Source organism: Cynara cardunculus, assembly GCF_001531365.2.
Source record: "Cynara cardunculus var. scolymus isolate 2C chromosome LG 8, CcrdV1, whole genome shotgun sequence".
In the NCBI taxonomy this organism is placed as follows: Eukaryota; Viridiplantae; Streptophyta; class Magnoliopsida; order Asterales; family Asteraceae; genus Cynara; species Cynara cardunculus.
This window is the reverse complement of record NC_037535.1, coordinates 1,520,291-1,536,265: the sequence shown is the minus strand read 5'-3', so window position 1 is coordinate 1,536,265 and position 15,975 is coordinate 1,520,291. Positions and strand designations below refer to the sequence as shown.

Here is a 15,975-nt window from a genome sequence, read left to right as displayed (position 1 = left end):
ATATATATATATATAGGGTTGGGTTCATGTGAGACCAGCATGTTTTCGTGAAACCCGTGAGACCACATTTTTACATGTAACCTTCACAGCAAAAACATTGTGAAGGTTTAAAAAAAATCGAACCTTCACAGCAAAAACACTGTGAAGGTTTTAAAAAGTCACCTTCACAGCATTTTGCTGTGAAGTTTCAAGTGTAAAATGTTGGTCTCACGGGTCTCACGAAAACAAGCTCGTCTCACATGATCCCAAGTCTATATATATATATATATAGGGTTGGGTTCACGTGAGACCAAGGATTTTTTGTGAGACCCGTGAGACCAATTTATATTCATTGATCAACTTTATAAGCTAACGATCTAATAGTCTAAAATTACACGGTGACAATTTTGTAATTATTGAGAAATCTCGTGGCAATTTTGTGATTATGAATATTGAGATTGTAGATCTAATCCAAGGGTTGAGAATTGGTCTTATGGGTCTCACGAAAAAGCTTTGGTCTCATATGATCCCAAGTCTATATATAGAAACTTAGAATCATGTGAGACCAGCATGTTTTCGTGAGACAACTTTTTTACACTTGGAACTTCAAAGCAAAACATTGTGAATGTTACCTTCACAATGTTTTTGCTGTGAAGGTTCAGTTTTTCTTTACCTTTACAACAAAATATGTAATAATTACACTTTTTAATTTAAAAAATAATAATTTTACCCTTAATTATAAAGACAAATTCTTTTCATCACATAGTTAAGGATAAAAAAGGATGTAGACATTTTTTTTAAATAAACTGAAATAGTAATATAAATACTTATTTTCGGAAGAAATAACGTATATATGAATTTAGGACTTAGAAGCAATATTTAGTGTCTATCTTGATTTGTTATTTTATAATATTATTAAAAATAAAATTTGTTAGGTAAAATGACTAAAATGGACATCCTTTGAGATTATCTTTTAAAAGTAGAAGCATCTTTAATTTGTTAAGGTTCCAAAAAGGATAATTTGATTTGTAGAAGCAACTTTCTTTCATTAAATGGAAACTTTAGGCTTAGGACAAAAAAATGCTCTTATGTTTTTTTATATAAATAAAGTTTAAATTATTTAATTGTTTTAGCAAAAATTTAAAATAATTTACATAAATAATAATAATAATAAAACAAACTAAACCCAAATTATTTATGAGTGAATATATATATTTATTTATCTTTTAACTTAAAAATGAATATAAATAAATTATTTATTCCAAGCTGAAGATCTTCAAGAAAAAACTGGCTCTACCGTATAAAGTCGATGACATAACACGTATGTATATATTTCCATTCTTTTGGATCCTACCCTTAGCAGGATATATGATTTACAGTTTCAAGTATTTGAGCAGAAAGTTGATTACAGGGCCTCACGGAACCCGCCTCTAGTATGTAAGGAGACGTTTCAAAAGCTAACTCAATCGGAGGGGTTCAAGCCCGTTTCCTGTAGGATTCAAACTTGAACTTGTTTTATATTTGAGTAAAGTCGTTTAACCTTTTTTGCCTGAGGAGTCTGAGTTACACGCTTGAATGTATTTACAGTTTCAAGTATTGATTTATTACAAAGAAAATAAATTACTACTCTCTCCGTCTCAAATAAATGTCCATAATGAAAACGACACTCAATTTTAGAAACGTGTAATAAATACACTTTTTTAAATAATTAAATGACACTTTTACCGTTGATAATAAAGAGAGAAACTTTCTCCATCTCATAATCAATGGTAAAATGAGAAAATAAAACTAACTTTTAAAAGTAAACATTTATTTTGAAACAAACTAAAATAAAAGTATGGATATTTAATCTGGGACGGAGGGAGTAATAATAACTTATTAAAAAAAATGTTGTTTTTTTATCAACCTGGATATCCAACCCGCTATTCGAGCCAACTAATTCTAGGACGACCACCTGCTTTACAGGTAGTCCGGAATCACTGCATTTGAACCTCCATAACCATAACGTGATCTTTTGTTTCTCCTTGGATTTGAACCTAGGACCTCCAGACACTTTTAACCTTTAGAGCCCAAACTCAAACTAATCAGACACCACCCTAAACAACAAATATTTTCAGTCAAAGGAAATATAATATTTTATGAGAGATATAAAAATAAAAAATGTTAAAATTTCTTGGAGGATGCCAAAAATTCTATGTTGGTTATGGTGGAGCCAATTCTATCAACTTAAACCAAAAGAGAAGAATGGGGACCCACTTGAATCTTTAAAAGGAAGTTGCTGAGCTTCTTGAATTCAACACACCTCCTCTACCTCCTCCACAACTCCATTAGCCCCCTCTCTAGGAATTATACAACACCACCCGTTTATACTTCACCATTGAAAAATTAAGCATTTCTATTTTTTAAAGAAAAGAAGGGGGGGAAAGTGTGACAGTAAAAACAAGAACTTAAAAGAAGGGTATTCAAAGAATGTGCAGAATGCCCAGAATCAAGATTCTACTGTTTCTGGTCTTGTTTTCTTGTTTCTGTACCTCCATTAAAGCATCAGTATCTTATGATGATAAATCCATCATCATCAATGGCAGAAGAAGAATTCTTATGTCTGGTTCTATTCATTACCCAAGAAGCACCCCTCAGGTATTTCAATTTTTTGTACTCTGTTATTAAAGATTGTGTTTTTTGCATTGTTTTGGGTGTTTTTGTTCTTGATTCCTCAATGCTCCTAAAACCTTCATGTTCTTTCTGGGTTTTGTTCACTGTGTGTCTGTGTGTGAAGAGATTGTGTTTTTTCATGTGGGTTTCTCTGTTTTACTGATTCTTGAAAGTTGATTTTTCTGGGTTTTGGTCTCCATGAATCTTTGTCTGTAAAGATTCTGTTAATTTCAATTGTTTTGGGTACTCTTGGTCTTGGATCTTAAACAACCCCAAAAAAATTGATTTTCTTTTTCATGTGGGTTTCTATTTATTTTGAAATATTTTGGTCCTAATTTTTCAATTTCTAAATTGTCCTGAAATTTGATCTCTCTGTGTGTGTAGATGTGGCCTGATCTTATAAAAAAAGCTAAGGATGGAGGGTTAGATGTTATACAAACATACGTATTTTGGAATGGGCATGAGCCATCTCCTGGGAAGGTATAAAACTAATACCAAATATCTGCTAAATGTATTGCTAGCTATGTGTGCTTTTATTCAGTTAATTTGATGAAATTTCTTGTTTTTCAGTACAATTTTGAGGGAAGGTATGATTTGGTCAAGTTCATAAAACTTATACAAGAAGCAGGTCTCTATGTTAATCTACGTATCGGCCCTTACGTTTGTGCCGAGTGGAATTTTGGGTAAACACCAAATCTCTTATCACAATATGCAGTTCATAGTAGTTTTCCGCATCTTATACGTAGACCGAAAGGGAACTAAACCTGTGGTCCATGTAAACTCTTAACTGACTAGAACCCATAATTACGACTTAAAAGTTTGAACTCACCTTTTTAGGATTTCGTCATCTAAAACGACAAAAGACATGTAATTTATGCATCCTACCCTCCCAGACCCTACCTCTGTGTGGGATAGGTGTATTCGTTTGGTTTGATTTGGTTTATATAGTATTCTGTTTCTGCTTTTATGCAAAAAAAATCAAAAATATGCTATGTTTTGGATGCAGGGGATTCCCAGTTTGGCTTAAATATGTACCTGGAATGTCTTTCAGAACAGACAATGGACCTTTTAAGGTTGGCAATCTGGAAGTGATCTTGAATATTTGAATATGGGAATGCACTTTGAATCCAAATACCCTTTTTCTAACTTTGATTCTTTGACCATCCTTATCATCATAAAGGCTGCAATGCAAAGATTTACAGAGAAAATAGTCAGCATGATGAAGTCAGAGGAACTGTATGAACCTCAAGGAGGTCCAATTATCATGTCTCAGGTTTTGACCTTTGTTTTTCTTTTTTTTAGCTCAAGTCTTTAGTTCCCTAGAATCTATCTGAATCTTGGTGTTTGTGTTTTCAGATAGAAAACGAGTATGGACCAGTTGAATGGGATATAGGTGCCCCTGGAAAAGCTTACTCTAAATGGGCGGCACAAATGGCCGACGGTCTCAAGACTGGTGTCCCGTGGATCATGTGCAAACAAGAAGATGCCCCTGATCCAATGGTAACACAATTTCTAATCCTTTCCGAGTTACACCACACCTAGCACAAAGCAAGCCCTACTAACCTTGAGGGCTAACTCAACTAGCAAATAAAAGCCAGGCATTAAGGCTCCCGGTTTGAGTCTCCATCGGGCCACTGGGGATTCTATAGGGTGTTATCTTCAGGCCCGATGGGATTAGTGGAGTGCCTGCAAACTGGCCCGAACATCTACGGTTACCGAAAAAAGCCACATACACAAGCCTCCTTGGCTGCTTCTGATTTGAGACAATTGTTTATATATCTGGTGCCATTACTCATTTACTCAATACATGTGTTCTATCTTTGCACAATGGGTGCCACTAACTTTGCACATGGTACAACCCATGAAGCAAGATGCAGCAAGGCTATGCATAATGCATATAGCCCTGCCTGTAGATAATGTCAAAAACTAAGCAAGTATCAACCTGTAATGGCTGTCTTTGGTTGCACATACGATTTAGCCTGAAGTCCCAACTCTCCCTCTCTCTAACATGTTGATTACATGACAGATCGACACATGCAATGGATTCTACTGTGAAAAATTCACTCCTAACAAGCCATACAAGCCTAAGATGTTTACAGAGCTTTGGACTGGCTGGTAAGTCATGTGAATGTTCTCTCTAACGTTCAAGTACGCTCACTTACATATGACAACTATTTCGTACAAGATTCATAACCGCTTCTATAATTTGATTGTTGTTAACTCTTGCTATTGAAGGTTCACGGAATTCGGTGGCCCGATTCCTACTAGACCGGTAGAAGATATAGCATATTCAGTTGCAAGATTCATACAGAATAATGGTTCTTTCGTCAACTATTATATGGTAAGTCACCATAGAAGATAGAACTAGGGTAGGTGGGTATATCTTGCTTGTTCACTAATCAGATTTACATGGATGGTGGATCTAGTACCACGGAGGAACAAATTTCGGCCGCACAGCAGGTGGTCTTTTCATCACAACCAGTTATGATTACGATGCTCCTATTGATGAATATGGTATGCAATCAGATTAGAATTTTAAAAATTTTAATTTATACACGTAAAATTTTGCAAATATTAGAATAAAGATAGAAAGCAAACATGGGTTTGACCTAGTAATTTTTTTGGGTGTAATGTTTCAGGATTACTAAATGAACCCAAATGGGGGCATCTAAAGAATTTACATACTGCCATAAAACTAGTTGAGCCAGCTTTAGTTTCAGCTTATCCTACTGTTACCTATCCTGGAAAGAACCAAGAGGTTAGTTTAGCTAAATGCTCAGAGATATCGCAATGTACCTTGGTTATCCCGAGCTTATATCTCCATATGTTATCCAACTATAGATACATGTATTTCAACCAAAGTCTGGGGGTTGCGCTGCATTCCTCTCAAACTATGATCCGCAATCTTCAGCAAAAATGACCTTTGGAAATGCACAATATGACCTCCCTCCTTGGTCCATTAGCATTCTCCACGACTGCAACGACGAAGTTTTCAACACTGCAAAGGTAAGAAAATATGATTCTACCCTGTTTTGGTCCAAATTTTTTCCACTTCAGCACTATCCACCTGCCTATTCCAAGCAAAACTTGTAGCTGTTAATTGCATCAATGAAAAATATTGGTTCCACCTAATTTGCAGGTTAATGCTCCTAGCACACAAAAAAAGATGACCCCTGTTGGATCCTTCGATTGGCAATCATACAATGAAGAAGCTCCATCTTCTGATGGAAGTGATACTCTTTCAATGGCAGGGTTGTATGAACAACTGAATGTTACTAGAGATGCCTCCGACTACTTGTGGTACCTTGCAGAGTGAGTATTAAGGCCGATGTCTCACCAGTTATTTCTCAGTATCAATCTGATAGCTATAAAAGCAAATATGATCACACAAATATTAAATGTTTCTGTATTTGATTTTCCAGAGTGAACATATCACCCAATGAAGAGTTTTTGAAGAATGGACAGTTCCCTGTGCTCACGGTTATGTCCGCAGGGCATGCTTTGCATGTCTTCATCAACAATCAACTGTCAGGTAAATCTCATTTTTCACGAGCATTAAACACAGACGACACACACTTGACTCTTGTTTGTTTGGTCTTATTATAGGAACTGTCTGGGGATCGCTGAAATATCCCAAATTAACGTTCAGTAACAGTGTAAAGTTGAGAGCGGGTGTCAACAAGATCTCTTTGCTGAGTGTTTCTGTGGGCCTCGCGGTTAGTTCTTACACTGGGTGATTCGTTTTAAGAACCTTTCTTATCTGTCAAAACATAAGAAACATTTTATCATGGAATAACTATACAAAGCCCTCCATTTATGCGAGGGGAAGTTAATCTTGCATACAAGACTCGGTAACTATTGTATTTAATCACTTTCAGAATGTTGGCACACACTTTGAAACCTACAACGTGGGGATTCTAGGTCCAATCACCTTGAAGGGTCTAAATGAGGGTGCACGAGACTTGACAAAGCAACGATGGTCTTATAAGGTTGGTTCATTATCTTTTATGTCCATATGAATACATATATTTCGTATTATTTTGCTCAAATAGTTATAAGGTGTTGTAGTTGATGTAATAATTTGGAAAATTCTTTTGTTGTCAGTTCCCTTATGGTAGAACCCAAAAGCCAGATTCCTATACTTAGTTTCTTCTTTATTCATGGCAGGTTGGTTTAAAAGGTGAAACTATGAGTCTCCATACTCTTGATGGAAGTTCATCTGTAGAGTGGCTACAAGGATCCTTAGTGGCTCAAAGTCAGCCTCTTACTTGGTACAAGGTAATTTTGCTATTCAACATGTTTGGAGTTGCAAATATCCATAACATTAACATATTCTAACTTGGGTTTACTCTTAGACTACCTTCAACGCTCCAGCTGGAAACGAACCACTAGCTTTAGATATGAATGGCATGGGAAAAGGTCAAATATGGATTAATGGAGAGGGCCTCGGGAGACACTGGCCTGGAAACAAAGCACGTGGTAACTGTGATAAATGCAGTTACACTGGGATATATAACGAGAACAAATGCAATCGCTATTGTGGAGACCCATCTCAAAGATGGTGAGACGTTAGCTGGTTTCCTTTCTCTATCTTATCATTATTCCTTCCATTATATTATTCTGCTAGCATTACCTTCTTCCATTTTCAAAATGTCTTCAAAATTCTAAAGGCTCCTATTGCTTCAGGTATCATGTTCCTCGCTCATGGTTGAGACCGAGCGGTAACTTCTTGGTTATTTTTGAGGAATGGGGAGGCAACCCAGATTGGATCACTTTGGTCAAAAGAACAACTTAACAAACTAGCAGCTAAAGTATAACACCTTAGAGAATAAACAATTCTCTGCAGTCAAGTCATCTTCGCAGATGACAACTGCTCAAACCTTTGGTGAAGTTCATACGTTTGGTACATACACGTAAAAAGATGAAAGAAGAAAATAATGCTATGGTTACTATGTGCAGTGGAATTGTAAAGGCATATCACTAGGCACTCGGCCAGTTACAGAACAGTCTAGTTGTATTTGTTTGTATGCACACAGGAAGTATTGTATTGTAAGAAGTTTATTTTGTATATCACAAGATTCAACAGTCTATTCTATTGTCTACATACTGCATCGAAACTTGTTTTTTACTTCCGTATAGCCAGAACCGTCTCCCTTTTTACGGAGGGACTTTTAGTGATAATATAAAAAGCAAGTTCAAACCAAAATGCCAAGGTATATCATACATAGAAGCAAAGAAAAAGTACTAAAGGGTTCAAACCTCATCAAAGGTGAGGAGTGTGTGTGCAATTTGTCGTATATACATATTATATAATTCAAAAAAACATTATAATATCCAACAAAACTGCTTGCCTACTCATAAATAATGTTTCTTCATGAAGAAGAATAAGGTAACTTACTAGCAATCACATTAATAGCATCATCGAGGTCTTTGTGACCATGAAAAATATCTTTTCCTTGATGTCTCCACCGTAAGATTCTTCTGTGTAGATCCTTAACCCAGACACCATTGTTTTGATCAATTTCAAACTGAAGCAGCCTCTTGACACACTTAAGCAGATATTTAACAACCTTTAGTTTGATCTGGCAAATAAAACCTACTGCAATCTCTCGAGTCCCGGATACCGAATCTGACATATTTTCTGCAATATCAGTTAAAAGGAAAACAACACAAGCACCTGCAACTGCCTCCTTTCTGCTGCATTTATCAATACATGTGATGCGGTTTTCTTGCCGGTCACAGTTCCATCTTCTATGCTTTAGTCGTACATGTTGAGTTTCCGTTGACTGTAGTATTGTACCAGTTGCAGCATAATGAAGAAGCAATTCACATCCATCTTCATTTATGGAACCAGAACACCCAAGCAAGATGCCTAGTGTAATCCTCCTAAACATCACATTATTCGGTATATCAATCTTTTGTGCTTCATATGGTTTAGGACTTCCAGTTGATTTACCATAGTAGCATATGTATACATCTTGAAACTCCTCAAGCCAAAGCTCAATTGTTTGGCACGTATACTGCTGAGAAGCATCCTTCGTCTTGTCATTAGGCTTGGCTTTCTTGAGTTTTATCTCACAGGCACCTCTTGTTTTTTCATGTTCATATGAACTCAAATGCTTGCCAATTAAGATCCTTGATAATTTTTCCAACTTCTCAGCCAATAGACTGTGAAGTGATTCACCAACGGGGTCTAGAATCCATGCAATGTACCAAGCTGCAGCAGCTGAAAAAGATGATGCCTGCAGTTGATTATCCTCATCTGTTCTAGACATATAACTGTCACTGAAATTATTTTCAGACAGCAATAATAAAGACGCAAAATAAAACCAATCTGGGAAGTTCATTGCCATGGCCCTGTTCAATAAAAAAGTTAAAAGGTAAGCCTGAATTAGTGTAATTAATAAAGTCGTAGTTTATAAAATTTTCAGCATGAGATGAGGAGTACCATGTAGATTTGTGATCCACCATTGGCGTGGTTGTTGCAACATGTTCAAGTGTTGCCTGGCAACTTCTCGAAATAGACTTTTTTATTTTAAGAATCAACTCAAGAAAACCACCACATGATAAAGGTCCAGCCAAAGTTCTGAATAATCGGTGCTTGAAGAGAAAGTATGCATGTGAAAATGGCAGCTTTGATCCTACTCCTGCAGATAAACCCCACCACATTGGTCTTGAAAGAAGATCTAGTACCATTGAAACCAGTTCAACTTGAAGCTCTAATACAGAAGCTAGTCCCCTGTTATCAATAATCAACCCTAAGAAGTAAGTTACAAAATAAATCAGATATAAAGTTTAATGGGAATATAGCTGCTTATAATTGTAATAGAACTCGCAACATAGATGCAACATGTTGGCACAGACAACCAGAAATGTCCTGATAGAAACCTACGGCCGTTCTGAACTATGGTCCCATTCAATTCCATTCTACCCAACTTCTTTAATTGAGAGGGGCCGTAATGTAAATGTTGGTTAACTAGCATTCTGTTAGGGTCTCCATGCGTTAGGTTTTTCTTTCTTTCCTTATTCCTCTATCCACCATTGATACTCTATTTATACAGGGGTTTCTCCTAAAATAAGTTCTCTCTTGACCATAAACACTTGTATCAATTATGATATAGCAAGAATATAACCATATTCAAATGACAGCATCAAGTTTAAAACAAATTTGGGACACACAGACTCATATAGAAAGTTATATTTCAAATATGAAATCATTTGACCAATTCTTAAGATATAACATGCAGAAGTCATTCAAGGCATGACCCACAACTTTAGCTGTACATTCACCCAAAATATCAAGTAACACAAGAACTAAAACTAAGTTAAGACCAGGTACTTACGTCAGAAGAAACCAGCTATGCAGTAAAGCCCTGGTTTCAATAAACATCAGTGGAGAAAGTGCCAAACAAATAATTATAGATCGCCATTCCATCTTCTCATAGAGTTCTTCACTCAGGCAAATAAAGGGTCTCTGAACAGCATCCTGCAACACTTGTGATACATCTTCCACAAGAATTTGAGGATCAAGGTACCATAATAGCAACCTGCAAAACAATTCCAAATGGATGTGCAAACAGGAAACTGTCAATTAGAGTCTGCAAGCGATATGATGCTGAATAATGCAGAACTCTTCAATCTCTGCTTATCATTGACTGAGACAGTGTCAACAGCAAAATTCAACAGGAACAGTTTTGTGTTTTAACAATTTTTCAATCAAGGTACAGCAGGATACATGGGGAATCAAGTTTACTAACATAAGTGTGATTTTGGTGTAAATATATAAAGCATAATAATGCACATTCAAATAAAAAAAATTACTTGAAGCACAAAGTAAACTAACATCTACCACTGCCATAGTAATGCACACCTCAGTTGTAATTCCTGGTTCTCAAGGGAGATTCTTTTTGGAATATAATGCACCAATTTTGATATTGCACATCTCCTTCGATCAGTTGATTGAACAAAGAGAGCTGGCGTAACTTGCATTGTGTATCGGAATTGTGTCGCCATCGCAGCTACTCTGACAGCAGCATATAGTAATGAACAAGAAAGCATTCCTTCAACAGTTCATAATATCCCAGTCAGCTTTAGCATTGACAATCAGCCAAATTACACAAAAAGTTAATTGCATAACATCTAGTTCTTGAAACTCAATAAAATTTGTATTCACAATTAACTATCGTAATATACTCTTGAGTAGCTTAGAACACAATACTTTTTCTGGTCCTTCATTACCATACTCGATCCTTCTCCATATAGTTTATAGTGGATGACTTTTACGAATAGTAATAGTTTCCAAATCTTTGATATAAATCAAAGATTTTGTAACTTATGGTATGATCCGGGAGATTATTAGAAAAAGCAGTGTTCCCCTCCATTAAAAAATAGAAGGTGAGCCGGTTTGACTAGTTAACTCGTCAGACATGGTATTTTTGCTAGTCAAACTGGCCTGGAATCTAACTTTATCTGATAATAACATTAACATAAAAAACATTAGAAGGCTAATGGATCTAGTACTAAGTACTACAACATGAAAGACGCTTGGTGATTAATTAGTAACAAACTCCATACCAGCTTTATATTTGGTGGTATTGTGTTCGTAATCAACTAGTCCAACATCTTTTCATGGGAACAGTAGTAGGAAATTAAGAATATCATACAGCTATACAGTCCACTGCAACCCTTTTTTCTACTGACATATAGGAATGTGTAACTTTATTTTTGAACTATATAGACAATCAAAAATCACCTTTATAGACCCACCATGTTCTTTTAATTTCCCCAGAACATCAGCACAAGATTCCATCACTCCCACGCTGTCATGAGCTGAAATTGAGCCACCAATTCGCAAAACCTCTGCATTACCAAACCTTAAGACCTTACAATCTACTGATGAAGATAAAACCGATACAATTGTATTCACCGAATAATCAGTTACCGAGTCAAGCACCTAAACAATCACGAAACAATATGACATAAACCACAAGTATTAAAAAAGAAACGCCAATAGAAAAACTAATAATTTCAAACTTTACTTACCTGAGGCGCTGTGAAGCACATCAACGACAATGCAGTGTCCAAAACCCTAACCCTAGATGATTCTCTCAAGTTGAGTGATTGATTCAGAGCTGCCACTAGAACATCATCCGGTTGATCGGAATTGCTGGTTTCACTATTTTCTATTTCAATTTGCGACGCGAGTCTCGCAAATAGACCAATAAGTTCCGGCAAATTGGACATCGGCGGCAGCACAAGTGATTACAACGACCAGCACCGACAAAGAATACTGGTCATTTGGCGCCAAAATCGAAGCTTTTGCATATTAAATCGTATTTGGACCTTGAGACGGTTGGCCCAAGGCCCAAGGCCCACCTTATAATCTCATATTCTCATGCAATTTTTAGGCCCAAATTTTATAAACCAATTTTCATATATTTTTGTATATATTTGTCACATTTCAGGCTAATTGTAATATGTATTAGATATTGTCTGAACTCTGATCTGTCTACACTTGGACTTATGGTTTTAAAACTGTCTGATAGATGATGTATTCAGTCTCTTATAAGGCAATTTTCGTTTCTCATACCAGATATTGTCCTTTTTGTTCATACCTAGACTCACGGTTTCAAAACGCGTCTGATAGAGAATGTATCCAGTCTTTTACAAGACAATATGAGATCTTAGAATCCACCCCCATTGGGAACCCAACGTCCTTGCACACTAGTCTGGTTCCTGACTCTGATACCATTTGTAACATTTCAAGCCAACCATACCAAACATGTCATTTTTGTCCACACAAATGGACTCGCGATTTTAAAACACGTTTGATAGATGAGATGTTTAGTCCCTTAAAAGACAACTTTTGTTCTCCTCTCCAACCAATGTGGGATCCGACATGTGAAAATATGGTGGGTGTGTGTATACAGTGTTGTTTCATGTATGAAACGTTGATGACTGTTTCTTCCACACACAAAACAGTCACGACCATTTCACATATGAAACAACACGCTATAAACACTGTATTTTCATTCGTGTTGTTTTATATGTGAAATAACACATAAAAACTGAGTTTTATATTATTATTTGATCTGTAAATCATTATGTGTCTACTTTTAAAGGGCTCAATAATATTTTAAAATCTAGTTTTTTTTTTCAACAACTCTTTACCTGTTTTTTAGATTGCATTTGAATAATGAAAATCAAAATCGGGGCTGTAACGCATCTTAATGTTGTCTTATATATGATCCATTTAGAAAATCAGATGCAAAAAATGCACCCATTATTGAATTCTGTATAAGTTGGATTTGGATTATCTGACTTATCATCCATCTAATCATCCAGCCATTATACATACATTCTTGATCTACCAAACGACCATTTGTACAGACATACACAGAGGATAAATTGCATTAAAATTGAAGTAACGTTGTTCTGATTTCTATTTCAAGAAACGTAATTTTACAAGATTTATTTTACCGTCTAAAAATTCCAAAAAAAGGCTTTTTCGTCTGCAAAGTTTTAATATCTTTCTTTTTTCGTTCACAGTCATAATATGTCCCACTAATTGCATAGAATACATGGTACGTTCCTTAAAATGAAGCTTCTGACATTGTGTTTTCTCAAAGTCGAATCTGAAACAGAATACATTTCATATCGGTACGAATGTCTTTAAAAACACCAGCAAAATCTTGAAAGACATATTTTCTTGTCAAATTCAAGGACCATGACCAGTGCCACAGCACATTCGGGTCAACACATATCTTTCTACAACTACATATACCTTTAAGTACAACTGATGTCGTTATGATAGCCTTCCACATGTAAAACGAGATACAGTTTTCTATAAATATCTGCTATCATAACCTTGTGCAGTTAGTTCAACCGTCAATAAAATTTGGGTTTTCGGGATTCTCCTTAGAGATTACGGTTCAAGCCCTGCAAGACCACTGTGAATTTTCTTACCTGTTCTCCAAGATTCTTGGAATCAGTCAAGATACGCATAAACTGACCCGTATGATATAATTAATGGGTGTGATATGCAAGTAAAATAAAGGGTTATGGTCATAAAATAAATTAAATGAAAGTTACTAAATATAGAAATGTGTGTTATTTTTGGATCATAACAAGGGTTCTATGGGGAAATTAAGGACCATTCATAGTGGTGGACCATCTTTTATTGGATTCACATGTGGGAGGTTGGTGAGACTTGAGAGGCATCATCATCTTATTATTGACCTCCTGACATCATCAAAAGCATAAGTCATTTATGGTTTTGGTAAAATTTAACACTATCATTTACTTATAAATAAGATTTTAGTTTATCAAAACGGCATTGTATGCAACAATTTGTCCTGTAAGCGCTTATTATGGTAAGAGTCGTTGTCGTCGCTTACCGAGTAAAGACTATTGGTTTTTGTCTCGCTCTTATCGGGTAAGATTCTTGGTCCCTACCATATTCATTTGGTAAGGCAATGTGCGTTTACCCGAATAAGCGTTTGGTAAACGGTCTCTTAAAGATTTAAAGTTAAATTTCGTTAAATATTTGATTAACTCTTGTTGTAAAATCGTGTTAACTTTTCGTAAAAGGGTTTTGATCAGTTAAATTTGTGCAAAATGGGTTGAAGCAACAGTTCTTGAACTGACTTAATAGTATCATTTGAGAGGCAAAACATATAACGACTTGTTAGCTGGTTGGATGTCTTGCCTTAAAAGTCTGGTGTCTAAAAAAAGCCCAATTCCTAAAAGAACTGTAAATGCAATAATATGACTGATATATCTGAACTATCACATGTTTGTGCAATTATATCACCTTGTAGCCAACTGTCATATGTTATGGGATTTGATTTGTTATGGGCCGTTTACAAAACACTTATCGATAGGTGCTTATCGGTAAAATTTAACACTATTATTTATTTACTGTGTAATATTTTTAGTCCACTAAAACGACATCGTATGCAACAATTTACCCGGTAAGCGCTTACCATGGTAGCCCTCACTTATCAGGTAAGATTTTTGGTCTTTGTCTCGCTCTTACCGGGTAAGATTATTAGCCCTTACCATATTCATCTGGTGATGTAGTGTGACTTAGTAAGCGCTTACCCGGGTAAGTGTTTAGTAAACAGCCCCTTAGATTTATATAACGATGCTAAAAATCAAATCCTAGTTATATGAAGAATAAAAAAAAATACCAGTAATTAAATATATGTTAAATGCGAAAGAGAATAATCATGTCCATGTTTATATTTTAGTTTGTCTCGAAATAAGTGTCAACTTTAAAAAAGTAAGTGTGTACTTTTTTATTCTATCCTTAATTATGAGATGAATAAATTTATTACTGCATCTATTATTAAGGATAAAACTGTCGTTTAATTCACCAAGAATACAGTAATTACACTTTTTAGAAACTGTATATTTTTTTTACATTGTGAACACTTATTTCGAGACAGAGACAATTTGTATTTGTTTTTTATTGGTCAAATAATGATCGTTTTAATAAGGTATTTTAAATATTCATATCCATTTTTTTTGGAAAAAAGGAATAATTGATAAATGTGGAAATTAAATTAAAATTAAGGGTTGTTTGTTTACCTCTTAATAGTTTCATTAATAGGCAGTGTCTGAATCGTTAAGAGGTGAATCTTGTTTGACAAAAAAAAGTCTACCTCTTAATGGTTCTAAAACACTCTGAATGATTTTGTATCATGTACCTCCCTTAACCATTCAACACCTTAATTTCATTGTAAACAATTACCAAACAATTATATTTCATTTTCACTATATCATGAGAGCCTTCGGGGCTGTTTGTTTTTAAAAAAAAAATCACTTAATACCTCTTATGTCTGAATCGGTCAGACCTTGAGGTATTAAGTGCGTTTGTTTTTTCTTTCAATTAAGAGCTGAATTTGTCTCATTTTGTCTGAATCGGTTAGATGTAAATTAAACTCTGAAAACCTCTTATTTTGATTTCCCCTACCTCGTCGCTCTTACCTCTCCATCGCCGCCCCGGTGCACTCTCAAGCCCTYGATTTCTCTTGCTCTTGATCGATCTCTCTCACGCAATCAATCTCACAGACCTAAGAGGGCCGAAGTCTTGGATCTGCACAAGCACAACCAGAGGAGAAGYTGCCGCCATTAGAGGTATACTCCATTGTAGTTTTCGTTTTCTTCACGCTCCATGAATCAAATCGATCTGTTACTACATCCACCGTTTTTAATCTCTGCTTTGCGACCAAAAGGAAGTTCATATAAACCCTAAAATTGGATGATTTTAAGATGACGATCGATTCCTCTTTTCAGAGAATCTCAATGCTCGATTAATACTTGTGCAGTTTACGTTTATCA

General features: G+C 35.6%; 2 protein-coding genes across 2 annotated transcripts; one reads left to right on the top strand and one right to left on the bottom strand.

Annotated features, from left to right (window-relative positions):
- Positions 1 to 2,448: 2,448 nt before the first annotated feature.
- Positions 2,449 to 7,744, top strand: LOC112516656 (beta-galactosidase-like). The gene is made up of 18 exons (XM_025123823.1): positions 2,449 to 2,616; positions 3,016 to 3,111; positions 3,202 to 3,314; positions 3,638 to 3,704; positions 3,812 to 3,904; positions 3,988 to 4,131; positions 4,658 to 4,746; positions 4,867 to 4,972; positions 5,058 to 5,145; positions 5,271 to 5,389; positions 5,473 to 5,637; positions 5,771 to 5,943; positions 6,054 to 6,163; positions 6,238 to 6,347; positions 6,510 to 6,620; positions 6,799 to 6,909; positions 6,987 to 7,192; positions 7,318 to 7,744. Exons 1-18 carry the CDS (start codon positions 2,449 to 2,451, stop codon positions 7,424 to 7,426), a joined length of 2,178 nt encoding a protein of 725 aa, XP_024979591.1. The 3' UTR covers positions 7,427 to 7,744.
- Positions 7,745 to 7,972: 228 nt separating this feature from the next.
- On the bottom strand, positions 7,973 to 11,874 carry LOC112516775. Its single transcript, XM_025124009.1, has 6 exons — positions 11,674 to 11,874; positions 11,332 to 11,584; positions 10,502 to 10,700; positions 9,975 to 10,178; positions 9,080 to 9,370; positions 7,973 to 8,988 (listed from the first exon to the last, which is right to left on the bottom strand). Exons 1-6 carry the CDS (start codon positions 11,872 to 11,874, stop codon positions 8,004 to 8,006), a joined length of 2,133 nt encoding a protein of 710 aa, XP_024979777.1. The 3' UTR covers positions 7,973 to 8,003.
- Positions 11,875 to 15,975: the final 4,101 nt, after the last annotated feature.

What these genes read in the sequence shown, in the direction of transcription:
- LOC112516656 (XM_025123823.1), top strand. Translation starts at nt 2,449, where the DNA reads ATGTGCAGAATGCCCAGAATCAAGATTCTACTGTTTCTGGTCTTGTTT. An exon ending in AAGTTTTCAACACTGCAAAG is followed by an intron (nt 5,638 to 5,770) that starts GTAAGAAAATAT and finishes CCTAATTTGCAG; the next exon opens with GTTAATGCTCCTAGCACACA. An exon ending in GGAGACCCATCTCAAAGATG is followed by an intron (nt 7,193 to 7,317) that starts GTGAGACGTTAG and finishes CTATTGCTTCAG; the next exon opens with GTATCATGTTCCTCGCTCAT.
- LOC112516775 (XM_025124009.1), bottom strand. Translation starts at nt 11,874, where the DNA reads ATGTCCAATTTGCCGGAACTTATTGGTCTATTTGCGAGACTCGCGTCG. An exon ending in AAAGTTACACATTCCTATAT is followed by an intron (nt 10,701 to 11,331) that starts GTCAGTAGAAAA and finishes GGATATTATGAA; the next exon opens with CTGTTGAAGGAATGCTTTCT. An exon ending in AACCAGGAATTACAACTGAG is followed by an intron (nt 10,179 to 10,501) that starts GTGTGCATTACT and finishes ATTGTTTTGCAG; the next exon opens with GTTGCTATTATGGTACCTTG.